This window comes from Ammodytes marinus, assembly GCF_949987685.1.
Source record: "Ammodytes marinus genome assembly, chromosome: 4".
Classification (NCBI taxonomy): Eukaryota; Metazoa; Chordata; class Actinopteri; order Uranoscopiformes; family Ammodytidae; genus Ammodytes; species Ammodytes marinus.
In genome coordinates, this window is record NC_137233.1 from 23,852,182 (window position 1) to 23,873,627 (window position 21,446).

At 41.3% G+C, this 21,446-nt stretch overlaps 1 protein-coding gene across 1 annotated transcript in view; it reads left to right on the forward strand.

Annotated features, from left to right (window-relative positions):
• The window catches only part of cdh4 (cadherin 4, type 1, R-cadherin (retinal)), a gene marked incomplete at its 3' end in the record, with an annotated part of 190,531 nt that overhangs the window by 59,469 nt on the left and 109,616 nt on the right, over positions 1-21,446 (forward strand). The window contains exon 3 of the mRNA XM_080025452.1: positions 20,453-20,476. Coding sequence (XP_079881578.1) covers positions 20,453-20,476 — 24 coding nt within the window. The remainder of the gene's footprint in view (positions 1-20,452; positions 20,477-21,446) is intronic.

Consider the following 21,446-nt stretch of genomic DNA (forward strand, 5'->3'; position numbering starts at 1 on the left):
TATGGAGTCAATTAGTTGCTGGAGGCCTGCATGCATTGTCTCGGTGCCGGTGCGCGTAACTGTACATGAGAATTTCCCCCATCCCTCACCTCCTTTGGTTTTTGTCTGGGTTCCCAGCCCCAAGGGCTTGATTTAGATGAAATGCCACTTTTAATGGAAAATGTGATGGAAGCAAAACAACAACTTGGAAAATTGCTTGTGTAAGTAGCAGGAAGGGAGGCAAGTGCCAGGGCCATGTCAGCGGCAGGGGTGGTTTCTCCCCTGATTGTACTCTTTAGGAATTCATTGGCTGCCTGTATGATATTAGTGTTGTAGCAAATGCAGCCCCTCAGGCAGCAGGCAGGGCAGCCGGGCACTCTGCTATTCTTTATAGATGAGCGTGCCAGGAGGAAGCGTCTGCAGCCCGGCCCCGCTGTGGACTCACTGTGGAACAAGCTGAGGGGCGATTGGACGACGGCAATGATTGCCACAGCAACAACATCATATCTGCCCTTTCTTGTCTGGGTTTTCATCTCGCTTACTTCTTGTCTTAATTGCTTTCATATCATGAATTTGTATGAGTTCCACTTGTATTAATGAGACAGAAAGCTCCAAGGCAAGCCAGCATTATTTTGTGCTTGATTGCCTTCAAATATGGAGGCATTGCTACTGAAACACTTCTTCTACTTAGTTATTTTCATGCAACCAGCTGCTGCTCTGCACCAGAGCAGTGGGTATTTCTTAATGTCACTGGTGCAGCAAATGATCGTGGCATGTCACATGGCGACTCCCAATACCTCCCTTGGACCCTGTTTGCAGCAGTGCAGATATTAACTTTAGTATCATTTTTGTGGGATGCCTTGCAGTTTTGTGTTTCTATAGTAACTCCGACTGGCCGCAAACACAGTCCATATTTGGCAGTGTTTTAATTAATTTATCTCTATTGATCTCTTGTATCCCTGGAGACTTATAGCAGGGTGGCCTGAAAGCCGAAAGCTGCATTGTTGATTGAATGTGCAGTCTATCTTCAGAAGCGATCACAAATCAGTCCCCATAGGGGGAGTAGCTGGGAGTGGGCCAGATTATGTTCTTTCATGTTGCAGTGGTAATGATTCATTTCATTGTACGAGGCACAAGTGACCGTAATGCAGGTTTGGCACTGGACAGCAGCCTCTGGCCTGCTCAGACTGTCACAACATTGAACTCAGGAACTGCAGGAAAAGGTACTTAGGGCACAGCATACATATCCAACTGCAGCTTTTTGATGCAGTCTGGCATAGAGGGGGCAAGATGCTTGAGGTTCAGATTTTTTTAATAAGATGTTCCTGCCAGCTCACAGAACAGCCTGACATTTACTCAGAGCAGGGCAAACAGTGAGAGAGAACACATAAAAGAATATTTGCCCAATGCCTTCAACTCCGTTCCTGCTTCTTCTTCATCATATCTTTTTACTCACAACCACGGGCATGCATGCCCACACGCTTGCACACGCACACACACGCACACACACACACACACACACACACACACACACACACACACACACACACACACACACACACACACACACACACCACCATATTTTGTTTTTTCTAAGTACATGTATCTTCGACTTTAAACGAGTAGCATGGCACCCCCTGGCAAAGAGATTAAACAAAATGATGTCGGACACCTTTCCAAAGCATCTCAGGGATGAAGAGTGTAGAGGAGGTCCAGTGTAATACAGAACAAATGTTTACAGAACAACCGTTGTATTCATTATTCATCCAGGAATGCAAAGGAACAAAAAAAATCTCGAGTCATGAACCTGCTTCTCACCTTCGGGATACACAAATTTAACTGGTAATCATTTTGATGTCAGTGCCTCTGTTTTCTTCACTTAAAGGTGGGGCTTTGGGAAATAAATAGCCATCAAAGGAAAGGAAAATGAAAGAGAGGAATTGACATTGCTTGAATAAATAGTGATTGTTAATAGTTATAGAACAAGACAACTCCGCGGGAGGCAAACAACTCAAGTGAAAAACAAGATGGAGATGAGGTGAAACAAATGTAATGATAGCTCACCTTACCTCAGCGTGTGTTACAAAAACAACTAGGAAGTTTGGAGACTGATTTTGATTGAAATTGATTTTGAACATGTAAAAGAAACAGAAATTATCATACAGAAAATAATGATGTTACACAAAACAGAAAGCATAATTAGATACATGAATGACAAACACTTGATAATTGTAACACCATTTCCAAAAAGGAGTGGGAAGAAGTTTACACTTATTTAATCCCACCCCCTTCTCTCTAACTCATTTTAATTAACCTTAATCATTATTATTATTATTATTATTATTATTATTATTATTATTATTATTATTATTATTATTATTATTATTATTATTATTATTATTATTATTATTATTATTATTATTATTATTATTATTAACATTTTCATTTACTATTATTCATTGTATATATATACAACATATACATAGCCTATACTGTATATATATACTGTATATACTATATATATTTTTTTAGGTTTACAAATATATAATTTTCTACAAATACAATGTATTAGTTTTCTGTTCATATCAAATATATACTATAATTTCTTGCACATTTCTCCAAAAAATTAATAAATACACATTGATGAATATATATGTTATTTCACTATTAATACTGTATATGTTAGTATCAAAACTATAACTTAATTCAGAAATTCCCCCAAAAAATAATATAAAAAAACAAATACAAAAATAAATAATAAACTAGAACTGCAAGCAGTAATGACCGGGGTCGAAGCCTCCCATGTAACTCGGAAACGAGCGTTGTCGATATTATATCTATGGACCGCAACGACGGCCGCTCGCTAGAATCCGGGGATGTAAAGTTTTTAAATGTGGAGACGATGTTGTCATGGAAACAGATTTGTGTGTGCTGCTGACGAACGGGTGGTCTCTTTTTCTTTTCTTTTTTCATTCCAGTAGATGATAAAAATGTCGTCTTGAGAAAAATAGGTGTTGGCTGTCGATGTGCTGACACTGCTTTCACTGAACCACACATTGTCCCGGCCAGTCCACTGAGGATGTTTTCCGATGTGTCTCTATTTTATTTGAATTTAAACAGTGCTTCCCACTGGGCCAGTTTAAGATAACATACTGCCAGACTGTGACATGGATGGTATACGAAGAACAGTGGCGGAAACATACAGCCTTTTTGAATTTGAGTGTGGGAAAAGCAAAACTAAAATAATCGAACATTTTCACTGTCCTTTTTTATCATGAATTCATCACACTACTAAGACACTCACAGAGAAGGATCATAAAACTCATTACTATTAGATCAGGATTAGAGGGGAGGATTGCTCTGTAATCCTTCTACCAACACACAAAATGAATCTTCCAGAATCTTCCAGCATTGCGTGTTAATGATCATCAACACCACTAATCAGCTTGTGTCTTGCATCACACGTGTGTCCTAGTGTCCTAGCACGAGTAGGCTACGTGTGCTGCAGGCTAAAGTCCTGTTTATCATGTCCAGGCTGTTGTGGCACGGAGGGCAACATTTTTTAATTAAAAGTCATGGTATCTCTGGCTCCAACATTGGGAGGTGTGATCACTGCTTGTCACTTCAGCTCAAGAAAAACATGTTTATTTTTGGTCCCAGATTCATTTAATGGGCTTGTCAAAAACTGATGAAAATTAGAGGAGGCAGAAGCGCTTGATAAGCCCCACTGTTATTAGATGGGCTGGAGCTGTTGTTTGTCCTGTGTTGACGTTACATAAATACCTGTGCACTGCTATCAAGCAATCTAAGGAAATATGTGACACCACGCAACTGCTAATTTATTCCCAGAAAGACAAAAATCTGATGTTTATTAAAGTTTGCTTAGCTCAAACTTTTAAGATCAAATAAAATATATGACACTTACATGGAACACACATACTGCGTCTACCTCTAGAGCGCGTCTGTGTCTGTTACTGCTGCCTCTCTCGCGCTTTTATCGGCCACACATGGAACGTCTCAGCAGCTGCTGCTGCTGCAATGCTACTTCTAAAAGCCCTGTCTTTCTACATATAGTTTTCATAGATAATTCCCATATTAAGTTGTTTCATGCCATTTTATGATGCATATGATTAATATTGAGTTTCGACAGTAATCCTAGTGCCTCGTTGCCTTTTTCTTTGTTCACATTTTCTCTTGTGGGGAATTTTATTTTGAAAGAAACAAACCGTAAAACCATGAAACTACAGTGAATGCTGCTGGTAGAGAGACCCGAGAGAGACGCGCATCTCCCCGAATAAATAGGCGAGCCTCCTAAGGTAAATTGAAGCGTCGCTGCAGAAGCGCCTCCGACGGCCATCGGCAGCGCGTCCGAGGTTGAATGTGTGGGCGCTGTAGTGTGTTGAAACGGTTGCCGAAAAAAGTCATATGTAGATGTGCAGTAGAGGCAGGATGTGTGTTTCAGGGGCAGGGCTGCCAAGTTTCACCAAAAGTTTGGAGTGAGATTTTTTGGCCGAGGGACCCAAAACCGTGTCCTCTCTCCCACCCAATCATTTTTGCTAGTGTCCTGCAAGTTTACATATTGTTCATAATAAATCAGAAATAAAAGACAATTGGAAAATGTAATAAAACATCAACCATCTTATTAAAATAAACAAATTCATGAATTGCAAAGTCGTAGGACAGGTTTTAATTAAACATTGGGTGTGGACATATTATAAGTGGGGGTCTGGGGTTCCCCCCCCAGAAAATGTTGAGCATTAAACACTTAATTTCCTGCATTCTGGTGAATTTTTATGAAGCAATGTGTGCCTTTTCTGCATTCATTTTTATGTAAAGTAAAAGAGAACATTCACGGTTTCGCTGACACAAATTTAATTGAATAGCCTACAATGCATGTGTAGTGCTTTCAAATATCTCCTGTAGCCTATTGTTAAACCATTTGGTTAAACTGTAATAAAGGTAATTATTCTATATCATGTCTACTATTGAGGGTTGAGTGGCTGGTGGTATTTTACTAGCAGCATTAGGCTTTATTCAAAGAAGAAAAAAATTAGGGAACAGTTCAACACCAATGCAAACTACTAGGCTAAAATAAAACATCTGGGTTACTTGGTCCCTCCTCTTAGGCTACCTTGATTTGTGTTATGAAAAGTGCTATAAATGTGCAATACATAGGCTACAGTTCATTACACAGAAGAATAAAAGCAGTTTTATTGGCGCATGAGTCATTTGTTACTTTGCAAACCTAATTTTCGAACTAAATTACCAAAAACAATATACAAAACGATCCAAAGATCTTCTGAATTTACTTGAGTGAGATTGAAGGGTTAATGTGTTTGATGCATGCGCGCTCACCGGCCGGCAGGGACACAATTCTTATCAGCGGTAACTTGGCAGGCTATCAACACACACCTCGGAAGAGAAGGTGCCGGTAGGGGGCTCGCATCCATGTCCATGCTCGCCTCGCTTCGAATGCACAGTGCACATCAAAGCATAAAGGTGCGAACACACCAAACGCGTTGGTTGTGGTGGCCAACGCGCCCACCGCACCTGATCTGGCGCGTGGTCATTTTGTGTCAAAAAGTGGTTCAACGCGTCCAACGCTTCGCAGCTAGTCTCCCCCCCCCGATATATTTATTCCCCTAATCAACCATGGCTGCGATCGGAACCGACCCGACACAACAGCGATCATGTCCGCACAAAAACAACAACAACATGGCCAACAATTGTGCCAAAAGACAAATAAACAGCAACTGAACGGAACAAATAGCCTTAAAACAGATTCACGCCACTCGGAAATGAACACAAACAGCAAGGCAGCACCATACCAAACACATTTACAGCAGCATTGTGTGCAGGGCAGTAGAAAATAAAGGCAACTAGCCTACATTACCCTACCTGGCTGTGACAGGGGACCGTGGCTGGCGTAGATATAAATACCGGTGCTTCGCTGTACTCGTTGTGAAAGTTCCCCGGACTAAGCCGTTATGTTTGGCTTCATTATATGGAGGTGGTGGCCGCACACAACCGGGTGAGTTAACTAATGCTATCCGACAGGCGCTAACTTGGTTTATCGGCTAATGCACAACCGCACATATTCACTGAATTAACCAGGAAACCCATTCTCCTGGTTCACTTTCCCCACGTCTTGTAACCCCGAGCGGCTTCATACAGCACCAGGCAGCCAGCCGAAAATACATTTACTCCTCGGTATTTGCCTCTGTGTTGTCCTCCGCCTCCGGTCCTCCCACCGTGCCGATGTCTGTGACGTCGGGTCAAGCTCACCGCTGATTGGCCAACGCGGCTAAACGTCACGCGCTGGAGCGTTGAAAGTTAAATTTTTTCATCTCGGGCGATGGTGCGTTGACGCCCAAAGCGCCGCTTTGCCGCGCCCAACGGATCATTGCGCCTAAACCAATGGTTCCCTATGCAAAAATAGGATTTTTCAACGCCGCCACCGCACCCAACGCACCCAACGCGTTTGGTGTGTTCTCACCTTAACGTTAACGCGCGTTCAGAAAGAGGAAGTCACGGCACTCATGTCTGTTAACTTTTCAAAATAAGAAATTTAAAATAAAAGTCCCGCAAAACAAATGTTATTTTGGGGATTAATTTCTCCGCGTGAGAAATTTGAGGTGTGGCGTGTGAGAGTGTGAACTGGTTGATTTGCGTGTGTCTCACGGCCAAAGAGTGAGACTTGGCAGCTCTGTTCAGGGGTTAGGGAGCCTCACAGCATACAGCAGTGCCTCTACACTGCAGTCTACTCAATATTTTATAAAATCTACAACAGCAGAGGTGAATAGTCATTGGAGCAGACAAATTCCTGTCTACATTCAAACTCCTGAAGATCGGAGAAAAAAACAACTGAGGGGCAGAACAGTAAGGTAGTGAACCATTGTGTTGTGCAGGGTCTGGATCATATAAACATGTGTATCAAATGTAATATAAGTGTATGCAAGTGTCATTTCAGAGCACCACTGTATTTCTCCAAAGGGCAAAACTACTGGGCCAGTGTATGCAGTTGTATCAGAATAGATCAAATTCTAGTTTATAGCTCCTTTACAAAACTAAATTGGGAAGATGGTGTAATTTTACTGCTACCCATAACACGGCGCAATTGTATTTGCTTCACAGAGGGTGGTTTTATTGAAAAGCTCTTCCCACCGAGGTTACGCAGACAGATGACAGCATGACATACGAACGCAAGCATCTGCTCCCTATGTGGGCTTTAGTGGAGGGCATAATTGCATAGCACTTTTATTGTGTTTGTTGTTTAAGTCAATTGCCATGTCATAAAAATGCAAAACAGCAAAAGATGGAAAACAGACACTTAGGGCAATAGAGGAGATATATATTAGAAAATGGAGAATAAGAGGAGTGAGTGGAAGGAAAGGAAATGAAAATGAGGAGATGAGAAAGGAAGCCAGATGTCAGAGGTGCATCATTTGCTGTGCCTCACAGAGACATCCATGTCATTCGTGGTTATTTGAGGTAGAATTAAGCATCCAAGATGGGGGCATTTTCAAACTGTGAGAGTTACTCACTCGCGCCACTTTTAGAAACATGTTATTCAGAGTCAAGGGAATATGAATTGCATGACATAACAAGCACTTAAAGGTACTTTGGAATTTTTGACACTAGTGGTGCTATGGAACAATGCTATGGTTTTCTTTCATGCTTGTGCTTTACCAGTGCATGCCACAAGGATGCACACAAGCACACAGCTGATGTGTTCAGTGTTGCAAATGTGTAGCAAGACATAAGCAAACGCAGGGGGAAATAACAATTTGAAGATGGGTGTAAACAATGCATGTTTTAAAATATGAATATTAGCTTTGCAACTGTTATGTGTTTTAGAGTTAAACGATTCAACACGTGTTGGTCCTGAACGATACACTCACTACATTAAGATGAGAAACACTGAAGGTAAACATGTGATTGTTTACAAGATCTTTTAAATAATAATACATCTATGAAATGTAACTTTTAGTTCTAACTCACCTAACCCAATGATCAGTCAAGGGGTAAAAAGCAACAAGAGCCAAACCTTTAAGTGTGTTCTTGGTCAGAATTGCAAACCTGGTGATTAATCTAATAGACAGCATATAGATTATCTGTGTGTCTCTGTTCTGCACTTCATAAACCCACCTGTATATTAACAACCTCTTGAGTGAGATTGTTGAGCTAAAGCATTGTGCACATTGTACCAAAGTAAGCAAAGCTCTTACTGGTTAGACGAGCTGCACAAATATGTACTTTGGAACTTGTGAAGCTCATTCACTTGAACAGAATCTGACAATCTGTAGAGAACACATCATTTTCAGGGGGGAAAAAAGTGAAATACTATATACAGCACAGATATTATAATTCCAGAAGGTGCTGTATCCCTACACGATCCTTCCTCAATACCAGATGTAACTGCCCTCAGGGATACATGTCTTCTGTCTCACACATTAGGATGACAACGTTATGAACTGTCGTGTTCTAATGGTATATTTTACTGCATTGGTGTTGTGAATGTTAAAATGGGTCTTCAGTGCTCTTCCTTCTAAACAATTTGGTACCATAATGTACGCTTTAAAGCCTGTACACACACAAACTCACACAAGCACACACAAAACACACACACACACACACACACACACACACACACACACACACACACACACACACACACACACACTTGAAAGATTTGGGCAGGCTGCAGGAAATGTCGAAAAGCAAATGCCCTTAAGTGCTACTTTCGTCCTTCACTAGAGGGGTTTGAAGTGTGTTCTCTGTCCACTTAGTGACTTCACATGTCTAAGTGCTCCTTTTTGACCTTCTCACTGTCTCTGTGCCCAGGATTGAGCTCATCGCCTCTTACAAAACGCGACCGTCTCCCTCTCTCTCGGTCTGGCTTACTCACTGCCAAATTCCTTGAACTACAAACCAACGCAGAAACACAGGAATCAATGTTGAGCCACTTGAGAGCAGAACTGTAGTTTTCGAAAACAGAATAGAGCTGTTTTCTTGTTGTTTAACAGGTAATAACCAGTCCTGTAAACTCCCCTTTTTCACTCAAATTCACTAGTTAAATGTATGCTAGCTTTTCATTGCCACAGAGCAAAGCATTTAGTTCCACTAATATTTCAATGACGTTCGTGCAGTTATTTACAGAATCCTGACATTTATGAACCATTGACATTTGAGAGGCTTACAGACGTCAGTTGTGTACAACTGTGTGTTGGTGTGATGCTGCATTTCAAAGTCTGACTTCATTTTTTGATTTTTTTTCCTCCGGAAAATAAAAGGCTTGACAACGTTTATGTTCTACAACCTGTGAAAATGCTCTCAGTGGTACTTTCAGAGAACATCTGAATGGACCAGTTTGACAACTAATTTGTAGCAGCAAGTCTCCTTGTCTGTCATTTTCTTTTTCATGTGTCCAGGAAGCAAATCAGCACACAGGCTTGTGAGTTGCAGGGTTCTGTGGCCTTTTTATGGCCCACTTTCCTTAGAGAATCAGAGCCAAACCGTACGTGTCGTACATGCATCTCATTATGTGGCGCTCAGCTCCTCGCAGCAGACACATAATAGACCTCTAACCCAGGGGAGATTGTTAAAATAGCGCGGCAGGTTAGCTAAGACTAGCAGTGAAGCAGTCCCATGGGGAAGGTATCATCAAATGGACACCTAAGGGATTGATAGCAAGCCTTTAGCTGCCTCCTAATAGTCACACACATTCGACAGATATGACTGCCAGGAGGATAAGTCCCAGGTGATGTGGGAATTCTTCACAGTATAGTACCTGTTTGCGGCTGGTTGTCAATAGCAGCCAGGATATGAGTGAGCTGATGGTGGGTGGTTTGGTTGCTCGCTTGGTGAGCAGGCTAGCGGAGCTCTTTGTTTGGCTTATTAGTTAAATGGGCTTTTCTCAGGAAGCTGGAGGTGGGAACAGTGGAGACAGGGATCATGCTGACACAGAGAAAAATGGAAAACCATACTGCCAGCTGCTGCAGAGGTGTGCTCTCTCTTCGTCTCTGCATCTTAACAGTGTGTAGCTGCTATTTCTGATAATTATTTTTTGTTCAAATCTTCTCCGAATACATGTGAAAAAAGTGTAAGAGAGGGGTAATTTTTTCTTAAAAACAGAGAGAAACGTGAAGACCCTTCATCAGTGTCAAATTCTGACATTCTCCCTCATAACCCCTGCCCAGCCTAACCTTTGTGGATCCACAGGGTATAACTAAGCATCTTCTGTACAACCCCAGTCTATATACCAGACCCTTGATCTCCCCCCGGGCCCTCTCCGCCATCCTTCACTGGTCTTAATGACAGACATTTATTTAATTCAAGCTACTGGGAAATGAGATTAGTTTCGACAGAGGAGATGGAGGCACAGGGCTGGGGGGCACAGAGAGTGGAGCCAGAGAAAAATGAAAGAAAGTGAGGATGTGTGCTGTGCGTCTTAGCCCCTACCACCGGCAACCTGCCTGCCTCTGCTGCAAGCTTTGTGTTACTGTAGAACAACACAGTTCATCCATTACAGTCCATCGCTTGTCAGTCTGTCACTGACTCCATTTTGGCTCAGTGAAGCAAGGCTAAATGAGCCAGCAGGAAGACAATGGCAGAGATGATGCTAATGAAGATGTGGATGGTGGTGGTGATGATGACATCAGGCTTTTGATGGCTGCTGTTGGTTGTTTAATGTGATCGCATCAACAAGATGTAGCTGATTGCTTTCTCCAACACCTCTTACTTGAATATATTTGCAAAAGTGCTGCCATCGGGATGTTTTTCTCTACCAAACAGCGTCACACTCATGCTGGTGGAAGTATTGAGTCAGCAGTGTTTGTGTGTGTGTGTGTTGTGTGTGTGTGTGTGTGTGTGTGTGTGTGTGTGTGTGTGTGTGTGTGTGTGTGTGTGTGTGTGTGTGTGTGTGAGCATTGAGCTTGTAAGCGTGTGCAGCATATCGCCCTCCAGCTCTGACACAGTCCACCGAGAGGAAACTGCGACAGGAGACCTTGGTTCAAACATATGCTCAATGTGCCACTCTTCACACACAGACATGGAATGGAGGAGGCAGGCACACACACACACACACACACACACACACATGTAAGTGGATTGTTACTACATTTCCTCTGAATTGGCAGGTGATTGCGTCTACACACACATAGACACACACACACACACACACACACACACACTCACACACACACACAGGCACACTCTAACATGCAAAATGCAAATCGCATGAGATAAAGCACACACACACACACACACACACACACACACACACACACACACACACACACACACACACACACACACACTGCCTGCAGAGATAGGAGGCGGCTGCAGAGGAGCACTTGGCTGCCTAAAGACCCCAAAGCGCATGTCATCTCCTCCCTCCTTCCCACACTGGCGCTCTGTATTTTAACTAAACATCTGGCTGTGTCAGCACCAGTTCATCACTGCAGGGACCCCGCCCACCTCCCTTCTTATTTGCCTCTGTGTCTTCCTCTATATGTTTGGGAGGCTGCATTCAGAAACACACTCTGCATTGCACACAATGTGATTCATAGCGGTTTGAGTGTTTATGAGTGAGCGTAGCGCATGCATATTCATGTGGATTTATCATCAGGCAGAGGTTGAAATTGCTGGCTGTGACTGGAGAAACACGTATGTGTGTGTCAAGCATATTAATACCTGCCAATGCACACTCACAAGGGCCAAACGTTCCTAACATAAAGATGTTTACATGCTGAAATGAAACAACCTACCGGGCTACAAAAATTAATCGGCTGCTACCTACAGTGCATTAACATTAGGGTTGAGTCACCCCATTAAATGCATTTAGCCTCCAGGGAAGGTGTTGTAATGTTAGCTGAGAGAAGGTACAAATAGCCTCCGAACAAGCCGGATCCATTTTATAGTTGGGGTCGAACAGCATACAGCATACATTAATGCAAGCACTGTAGGACTGATTTGGCCATCAAGGCTGTTTACAATGATGGCTAAGACAATTATTGTAGTGGAAATGCCTTTGGAGCTTTTTATTCACTGAACACAGAGACGGAAACTTTCATCAAAATATGGTATGTCCTGTATTTAGTTTCACTATGTTACATTATATGAAATTATTGTTGCCATCGATTACCTGTAAAGGATTTTTATTTTCTATGAAAATTGTATTCTGCCCACGTCCTCCATTTGTTATGCAGTTTTTTGTGCATTCGGATGGATTGAAGTTTTTTTTTCTCAAGTTCTCAAAACTTTAAACACAAAACTGAAAAGATGTTAAAGCACTTTTCAAAACTGAGTATTTGCTCCACAAAGCGATAACTATCACTCACAGACTAATTCAGTATTGGTGGGGAAAAATAGAGTTTGTGTTGGCTTTAAATGGATTGAACTTATATAGCGCTTTTTTCCGAAGAACTTCACATTGTTTGCCTTTTAATTCACCCATTCACACGTAAATAGCAGCAGCTACCACACATGGTGCAGGCTAACCATCGGGAGCAATTTGGGATTCAGTGTCTTGCCCAGGGACAGTTCGAAGTGTGGTGGGGAGGCGGGGATCTAAACACCAGCACAGGGGGACGAGCACTTAACCTGCTTAACCACAGCCGGTTTATGCGGCAAAGTAACACATTTACTAAATTGTTTGGAAATTGTTTCCTTTTTCTCCTTTTTTTCTCGAGTGCCTACACACATTTATTGAATCATGGGTCAACTTAATCTAATGCTCACACACTCTTTGCACAGCGAGATTTTTCTCTAGCGAGTGGGTTAACCATTTCTCATTGTCTTCACACAATTTTCCTTGCAGCTGTAACACACTTTTCAAAACAGTCATCTTTCAAAGAGAGACACCAAACCCAATTCAATAACCGTGTTGTCAACATATTGCAAACCCTCAGTGGAAGCTTATTGAAACTGCCACCATGGATTTACCATGCCTGAAGATTGTTTATGATGCTTTGTAATCAATTAGTGATTTGTTCTTTTTTCCACTGTATATTGAACCCTTCCATTTTGATTTTTCTGATATATGCTATGTTAACATACAATTGCAGTAATATTTATTTTTCTATGTGAATCTTGGCCATTTTGTGCACAGTCTAACACATGTAAATCAATGGTGACATGTCCTTGTATACCACATCCTTTACAGTTGTATCAAGCCCCAACCACAGCGATTTTTACCAGCATCCAATACGGAAGTGACCACAACTGTAGTAACCTGGAAGTGCCACTGGGAGCTGGATGCAGAAGACAGCCATTTCTCATTGACTCCAATGTTAAACATGCCATTTTCACAGCATTATTAAACCTATTTCTGGATTAAAAAAACATTCTAGTCTGTATGTTTAGGTCATATCTCCATGACAACACTGAGGGGGGTGAATTTGTCACGCTAGTTTTTATTCTTTTGGAAGTTAAAATGTATTGGCGCGATCTCTTGAGTGACAGCTCTCCGCCCGTTGTCCCTCACTTTGCCTCGGAGGTATACGTCAGCTATCTCCCTCCCCCCGACGTGAGGCAGAGTAAAAATCTCACAAAATGGCGATGCGCACAAACCAGGATTATTGGATGCCGTGTGAATAACTGAGGTCAGCCCGGATGTTACATCCATAGTATTTACTATCTATGAGTTGTATTGAACAAAACAAAAACATATGACTGTATAGCAAATGTATAGCGTGGCAAATACTTTCTGACAGTATATTCCTTAAGAACGAGTGCCGAGTACAAACCCCATGTAAAGTATAGTTTTCAGCAGTAAAATAGAGACTGTGCTGGGGGAGAGGCCTTATGTCTGCTCACTATGGCGGACTGCCAGTTAGATTAGGGGGGTCTCTGGTGGTGTGCTTATCACAGGAAGTAGTGCTAAGGAAGGTTGATGTATGTTAGTGTGGCTTCTCTCGTTAAAGTTATAACAGGGAGGAAATCTGAACACAGTTTTTTCAAAAGGTGGAGGTGGAGAAAAGAGAAAGGGTTTTCTTTTCTCATACTTTGGGGGTCTCTAGAGACGGACAATATCAATGTTGGAAACCACGAACAAAGAGAATGGGAAATAAGTGGACATACACTTGACACGTTTTCTGTATAAATATATAAAACATAAAAAATCATAGTATATCAAGTTGTATGTAATTGTAAATATCAAATATAGTATCGCCAATGGTATAGATAGATTGTATAGATATTATAAGGAATACAAGAAGCTAATATAATAAATATTATTTTTTGAGCTGTGGAAAAGGGGTTAAATAGGTTTATACTTCTTCCTACTCCTTTTCAGGCATATCATATCAATATGCTGTATGTCATTTTTTTTCTTTTTTCTTTTTGTGAAATAATTTAAACATAATTTTTGTATAATTTGTATTTTCATGCTTTTCATTTTGTTTTGTATTTTTGATATGTCTGAAATAAATTCAATCAATCAATATGACAAAGATCTGTCCAGACCCAGGAATTTAAAGTGACCACGTGTGCTACATGTTTTTTCCACTGTGAACACAGAATGACTTCTCACACAGTCCCGCAGCTTGTCTGTAACTAAGGCGTTGTTGATGTGAAAAGTGAAAACACATTAAATCAAAAAGTTCTGTTCACTAAGTTATCGCCAATACATCCTTGAGTGCAGCCTTGTAGTTTTGAGTGCAGTGCACATAAGCAATGCTTATCTCTGGAGAAAAGGGGGCCTTTAGTGATTACAGTGTATTGGCATTTGGGTGTGTGTAACAGCAGTCTCCTGAAGTGCCCAATTACCTCTGATTTAAAGTGTGTAAAGAGCAACAAGCCAGCCAATAGGCTCCTATGTGCTCACAGAGCTGTGGAGAGGGAAAGAAAGAGGCAATTTACGTGAAAGAAAATGAGTCAGGCATAGAATCAAATGTTCTACTTTTATTAACATCTTGGCGTTCCCCCGTTATTTTAACCTGAGTCTATGGCTAAATACAATTCTAAATTATTAGAGACTCGCATCTGAGCAGATCGAAACAAGCATTTTGGTATCGTGACTACACTACAACAGACACGGAGCAACATTAGCATTCATTAGAACCCTCGATTGAAACCTAATGAATGCAAGTCCAATATTCGTTCTCCATCTACTCCTGAGGGAAATATTGAGTTCTTTAGCAGTTAGCTTCTTCACTAATATGTTCAGCAGCTATCACCTGTCTGAGCAGTGGTAATGTACAGCAGGCTTTTGGGGCTTTAAGAGAAACGACAGCTACTACTGTGACTGGAAACAATGCCTAGAGCCAAGAGCACAGTTTAAACCTATGTATCGGTTTGCCTATAGTATAAAACCTCATTGGGCAGCGGCCCTGGTTTATGTGTAGCATTGATGGTTGAATATGCGATTGCTCACTCCACAAGGGCCCTATTACCACAAAACATTAATGCTCCATGCCATTGTGCTTTCCATTCACTCACTTTAGTACAATAATTAATCAAAATAAACATACAGCACAGACAATAAGGCTTTTATATTCGGCACTAATCAGACAACTCATTAGGCAGTAATGAGCCGACTCTGCCTGCACTTGTCGTGTTTGGGGGAAGTTTGGCGCATGGGGAGGAGTGTGCGTATGAGAGCACATTGGCACACATGCACACACACACACACACGCACACACGCACACACACACACACGCACGCACACACACGCACACAGTCGGCACTCCTGAAGTCCCACTCCAATTATGGCAGCATTTCACCCGGGAAGAAGCCCACTTACCCAGCATTCACTTTATGAATAATTGATTGTTTGTGCCAGTGTTATATTTGTAAATACACGTTTGCTCTCTGATTAATAGTTTTCTAGACATACTCATTTGTTCAATTTGATTAGACTCTTAAATGTATTATTTATTAGCTGAAAACGTTCTCCGGTTATTAGTCCTCACAAAGGCAACAGGAAGACTTGGCATAAGGAGGCATCTGCATGTAAACAGACATGCTGCCATCAACCTGCACTCACTCACATGGCAGGTGGCACTGTGTGCGTATGTCTGTGTGAATAAACATGCTGTTTGTGTTTTGTGAACATTTCTAATGCCTTTCAGCGTTTGTGTTTTCTGACTGATGGCTTTGACTGATCTCGGTTTCTTTGTTCAAGGCTTTCAAAAGTACAAAGCGTAAGCGAGGGGAACATTCTGTCACTATTTTAATTAGATTTATATGTCCATTTTAATGGAAAAAATACCATACACATTTATCATTTACAGTAATGAGAACGGATGCGGGGGTGGTTGGCTATAAGCATCTCTGGCCATATGCAGAAATAAAAATGTTCTAACAGATTATATGGATGATATTTTTAGCTTTGCGGGATCTCAATATGTTTTCCTTATGACACTTATGAAAAAAATGAGAAACTGTAACCTTTTGCATGACTCTGTTATGTGTTGGAGACAGCACTATCACCTGCTTTGACTGATTCTTTTCATAGAATGAGTCAGCTTTTTAAAGAACCCAGTTTGTTGGGTAAACATATTTAATAGAAAACAAATGATGTGGCCCGTATAGGAATGCAGTGTGTTTGTCTGATATTTAATTTCATTCTTTGAAGTGGTGGTGAGACGACATAGATCGTCCATGTCCTCTATCAGGACATGAAAATGTAAACCGCGGTGGTGTGTCTTATCCGTCTACATTACAGTTAAATACAATACTCCTAAATGTTTTATGTATCTGTTTAGCCTGCTTCAGCAGATCGGTTTGTCTCCTCTCTGCCTCCAGGGGAATGCACTTGGTAGCTATGGGAGAAGATAAAAAAACATATTTTAAAACACAAGAATGACTCCCAAGTACTAGTTTACATTATATCTCAGAGCATACCTCCACAGCTAAACAAAGTGCAACAAGGAGAGTCACAGTTTTTTATCCTCATCGATACAACTGAGCAATCAGCGAGTGAATGTGCGACTGTGTATGTGTGGCATGTGTATATGTGTAGTGTGTGTCGCGCGCGTGTGTATTTGTGTGTACGCGTTGCTGTGCTCCTGGGGAGTGCTAGCAGGCCAACTGCAGAGAGGAGGAAAAGCAGCACTGCTCTGCACCATATGCCAAATATGAGCCTGCCTGCCAATTTGTGTGGGATACTGGCAAGTGCTAGCAAGGCTGAATTCTTGACAGAGGGAGATGAATAATTGAACATGTGCGGAGCGAAGTTCTGTTGGGATAGAGTGGGGTGCCTTTGTACATGGAGGGGAGGCATTGAGACAGTCGGGCTGTCTGCGAGCAAAACTCTCATTTAGATTGTGATGTGTTTGCATTTTGTAAACAAGTCCAAAAAGTTGCAGAGATTTTAAGATTAACTCGGATGGATTTATGTTGAGACACGCGGAGCGGAAAACAGCCCGACTCATCAGCATTCATGCATTTTGATCACCGCATCAACTACAACCAAAGCTGTCATCGATCCGACAGCTTTGCACCGCACCCAAACAAAAGAGCAAAATAGGCTGAGAAAACATTAATATAAATGCATTTACACTGAAAACTAAATATGTTTGAAGGGTCAAATATTCAACCTAATCAATTTAGTAAGGACATCTTTTTCAACAGGGTAGGAATTTTATACTTAAATTGTAATAATTAAGCAGGCAATCCAATCCAGATCAGCCTCCAGTGAATGCAGCAGCAAAACAAGATTACAACTCTTTTTAGACTCCTGAGAGTCTAGGCTCTTATAAGTGACCAGCAGTTCATCATTTTTAATGATTTGGTGAATGTTGAATACCAAAGGAATTCACTTTTTGCATCCAATTTTTTGCGTAGTATGAAGTATGGGCAAGTTTATTTTAATGACTTGTAAATGATTTCAAGCCATGGCAGTGTTGAGCTAATCATTATTTTTTCATGACAAATGAGATATGTTTCATTGTGATGACTTCAGCCCCTAAAGCCACACTAGCAGCTTGTTGAGCTAAATACTAATGTCAACTTTCAAGCTTGCATGATAAAATTAAAGTAATTATAATGTTTCCCACGTTTACCATCTTAGAATGTTAGCAAGATAGCATTTGCTAATATTTGTATTTACAAAATCCAGTTAAACCTGACAGGAATGGAATTAGTTTTGCAGGTTTGGGACATATAAACAAAAGTATTATTAAAGGGGACACCAATCTTATTATAATTAATCCTGAAGGTAACTTCAATGTATTCACCAAATTGAATGGCAATCCATCAATAGTTGTCGAGACATTTCACTCAAAGCTAAAAATACCATCCTGCTTAAAAGGGATTAATGGTCAACATTAGCATGTTGCTTTTGAAACAAAGCTGCTCCTGGGAGAGAGAGGGAAGGCCTCGAGCCAGCAGAGTGCCTTTTCTTTGCAATTTCTTGGATAACGTTTTTTTGATCAAGTATGATGTCCTGCACACACAGTTAGTCTATCTGATCACAGTTGGTATTTTTCTAAGCTTCAGTCAACTTTAAGGCTCTCTAGCAGGGCCGGCGGTAGCCAGGGGCCAGGGGCCAGGGTGGGCCGTGCCCACCCAAATGTGGGCTGTGCCCACCCAATCAAAAAAAAAAAAAATTGAATTTTAATTTTTTTTTTGGTGGAAGCCCAGACCCACTATCGGACGGACCTGTTCATTCGCTGTCCAAGAAAATGTCAAATAAAATTCAGACAATTGATTAATACTAAAGAATATACCATTACCATGCATTGCTTCTAATTGTATTATTGGGTGGGCAGGATAGCCTGCCTCCAAGTTACCCACCCGCTTATAGTGGTCACTGGTCAGCAGAGCCGGCCCGAGGCATAAGCGAAATGAGCGGTTGCTTAGGGTCCCGACTGCCAGAGGGGCCCCCCAATTTTTTTTTATTATTATTTTTTTTTAGTTTGTGTGTTTGATATCAACATCATATTATATAAATGTAAATTATCATACAATAAAAGGAATACAATGTTTTGGTAGATAGTTAATAGCTTAATAATTGAATCAGTTCATCTGGGAGGTAATCCGAGGTTAACTGATCACGTCAAATTCAAGTCCATGGCATGCACAGTGTGTATTGAGTTTATTTAAAAATATTTGAAAATGGGGCTGCCCTCTGTTGCCCATGCACTGTGTATAGTCTATAGCCTATTTCAGCCTCGTCTGTGGAAAAAAGATAACTGGACAACAGAGTTCTTCTGCTTCGTTCCTCTCACTGCATTTAAATTAATTCATTATATTACAGAAAAATATGTCCCGTAAAAGAAAAAGAGCACCAAGCCCAACCCAGAGGACCCTGCCTGATATTTTATTTCAAATTTATATTTCTATGGCAAATCCATGTGTCTTTCTTCAATATCATCTAATTCATCCGACCCAGTGTCTCCAAATTATTTGTTCACCCAAAATTCCTCAGATTTAGCCTCTTAATTTACCTCTCAAAGTGCACCAGATTCATGCATTTCACTTTAAAAAGGTAAAAAAAAATCTCAGACCCCCTAGCAGGGTTGTGACCTCGGCTGGCTACTACATCCACCCAGCTGGACATCGGAGACAATAGTGGAAAGACTATATACAGTATCTATATAGTGTGTATAGTATATAGCTCTGGACTACCACCATCCAGGTTTCCCAGTTCCAAAGCTTTCTCTTCAATCAGCTCAGGCTGCCTACTGCGATTAAAAAAAAAGATACATTATGTTGTATATAATGTATATTATACGTTATTCATAAACATTTGGGAAAAAAACATGCAAGAATCAAATCTCCCACACAGCAACACTCAAAGTTTGCTCGCATCTTCGGTCTCTCTGCCCAGTGTGCCCACCTAAAATTTCTACAGGCCCACCCTAATCTAACTGTCTAGAACCGGGCCTGCTCACCATAGATGCAAAAGGGAGCCATTATACAATACAAATCTCACTTAGAGACTGTTGTGGAGGACACAGGAAGGGCAGGCAACCAGTGGAGAAACGTCGAGAGGCAATTGACGGCTGCCTCTCCTCTTTCCGTCACCCGGCTGGGGTGCCACAGTCTGAATGAATACGGCCCGTTACGCTGTTAATAAGTGTGTGCAACGCGCATATGCAATATCCCGCATTTCTGAGCACAAGAGCAATATAGACATCACATAACAAGTGTTTGAAGATAATGATGAATCCCACCGCTTGAGGCAATGACAAGGTATATAAAAGAGAGAAAACAAAATGCATTCTGGTTAAATGAAACTGCCCTGGATAATAGACAGAGACAAATGTGAGCGTCTAGGCGGTTGTGACAACACATTTTCTCCAACAGTAGCCCTATATACATTCTGTCTGTGTCACTGTCCAACTATCGCCTGTGACTTTCCATTAATCCTTAGAAATTGATCTGTTTTGTTCTCTTGTCTAACAGTGACTTTGGTATTGCAATGCCACTTTTCACTAAAGCCTATTGTGTTCTAATCATCTTCTCTCTCTCCTCTCCCTCTCTCTCTCTCTCTCCTTGCCCTCCCCCTCTCCTCCGGCTACAGGCACCACCCTGTCCAGTGAACGTGGTAAGTACTGCAGCCGCACATTCCCATGATTTACAGCCATCTGTGTGTGGACTGTGCCAGCAACAGCGGATTGGCTGTCCGTGTTGATGTGGAAGGAACCATTCTCACAAGTTGGTCTCAGTGGGGGGAACACGGGGCCCGCAAACATCATTTGCATCCCCAGGAAGCTATTTCCCTCCGCATCACATTGCATTCCTCTGCAAATGTTGAGATGGGGAGAAAAAAACATCAAGCCAAGGCAATTATGAAAGCAGCATCCACAGACCCATGTGGCCAATCAGAATTGGAATTTGGCACATTTTTTTCCCTGCATGCATTTTGCTCCGACCTACTTAGTCAATTTACCCCCATTTGACTCCAATAAGATTCAATAAGAGAAGTATCTTTTTCACTGTGTCTCGTTCCAGCTTTCATTGAACGCATCTCCATGTTGTCTAAAGAGGGAGTAGATGGAATCCCCAACTGAGGCAGCCGTTATTTTCATTTTATTTTGAATTTGGCTCTGTGAATCCGTCGTGTTGACGTTGATAGATTCCTGTGCTTGGAGGAGCTCTTAAAGGTGGAGTCAGCAATTCTGGAAAATGCTTGTTGTCAAAATTACTTTTTGTCAAAATCAGTGAATATCTCCTCATGGTCTGCTACCTGTAAAAAAGCTACGATAGGCTTCCTTTGTTTACAGACTCTTTGTTTAAGTACCAGTTTACAGAGGCTAGGCTGTATTTTACTAATTTTTTTTATTTGTGTGCGCACAGTATGCACAGGTTTACGATCAGGATGAGCATTCTCCAGAATCACTGACTCCACCTTTTAAAGCATTTGATAAAACAGTTTGACAGGAGAGTCCATCTGCTGTATAGCTTTGTAGTAACACTTTACAAAAAGGGTACATTAATTAGCTTATTGAGCATTAACTAACTGCTAATGATTAGTTATTAATGGTTAGTTAATGCTTGGTTATGCATTAACTAAG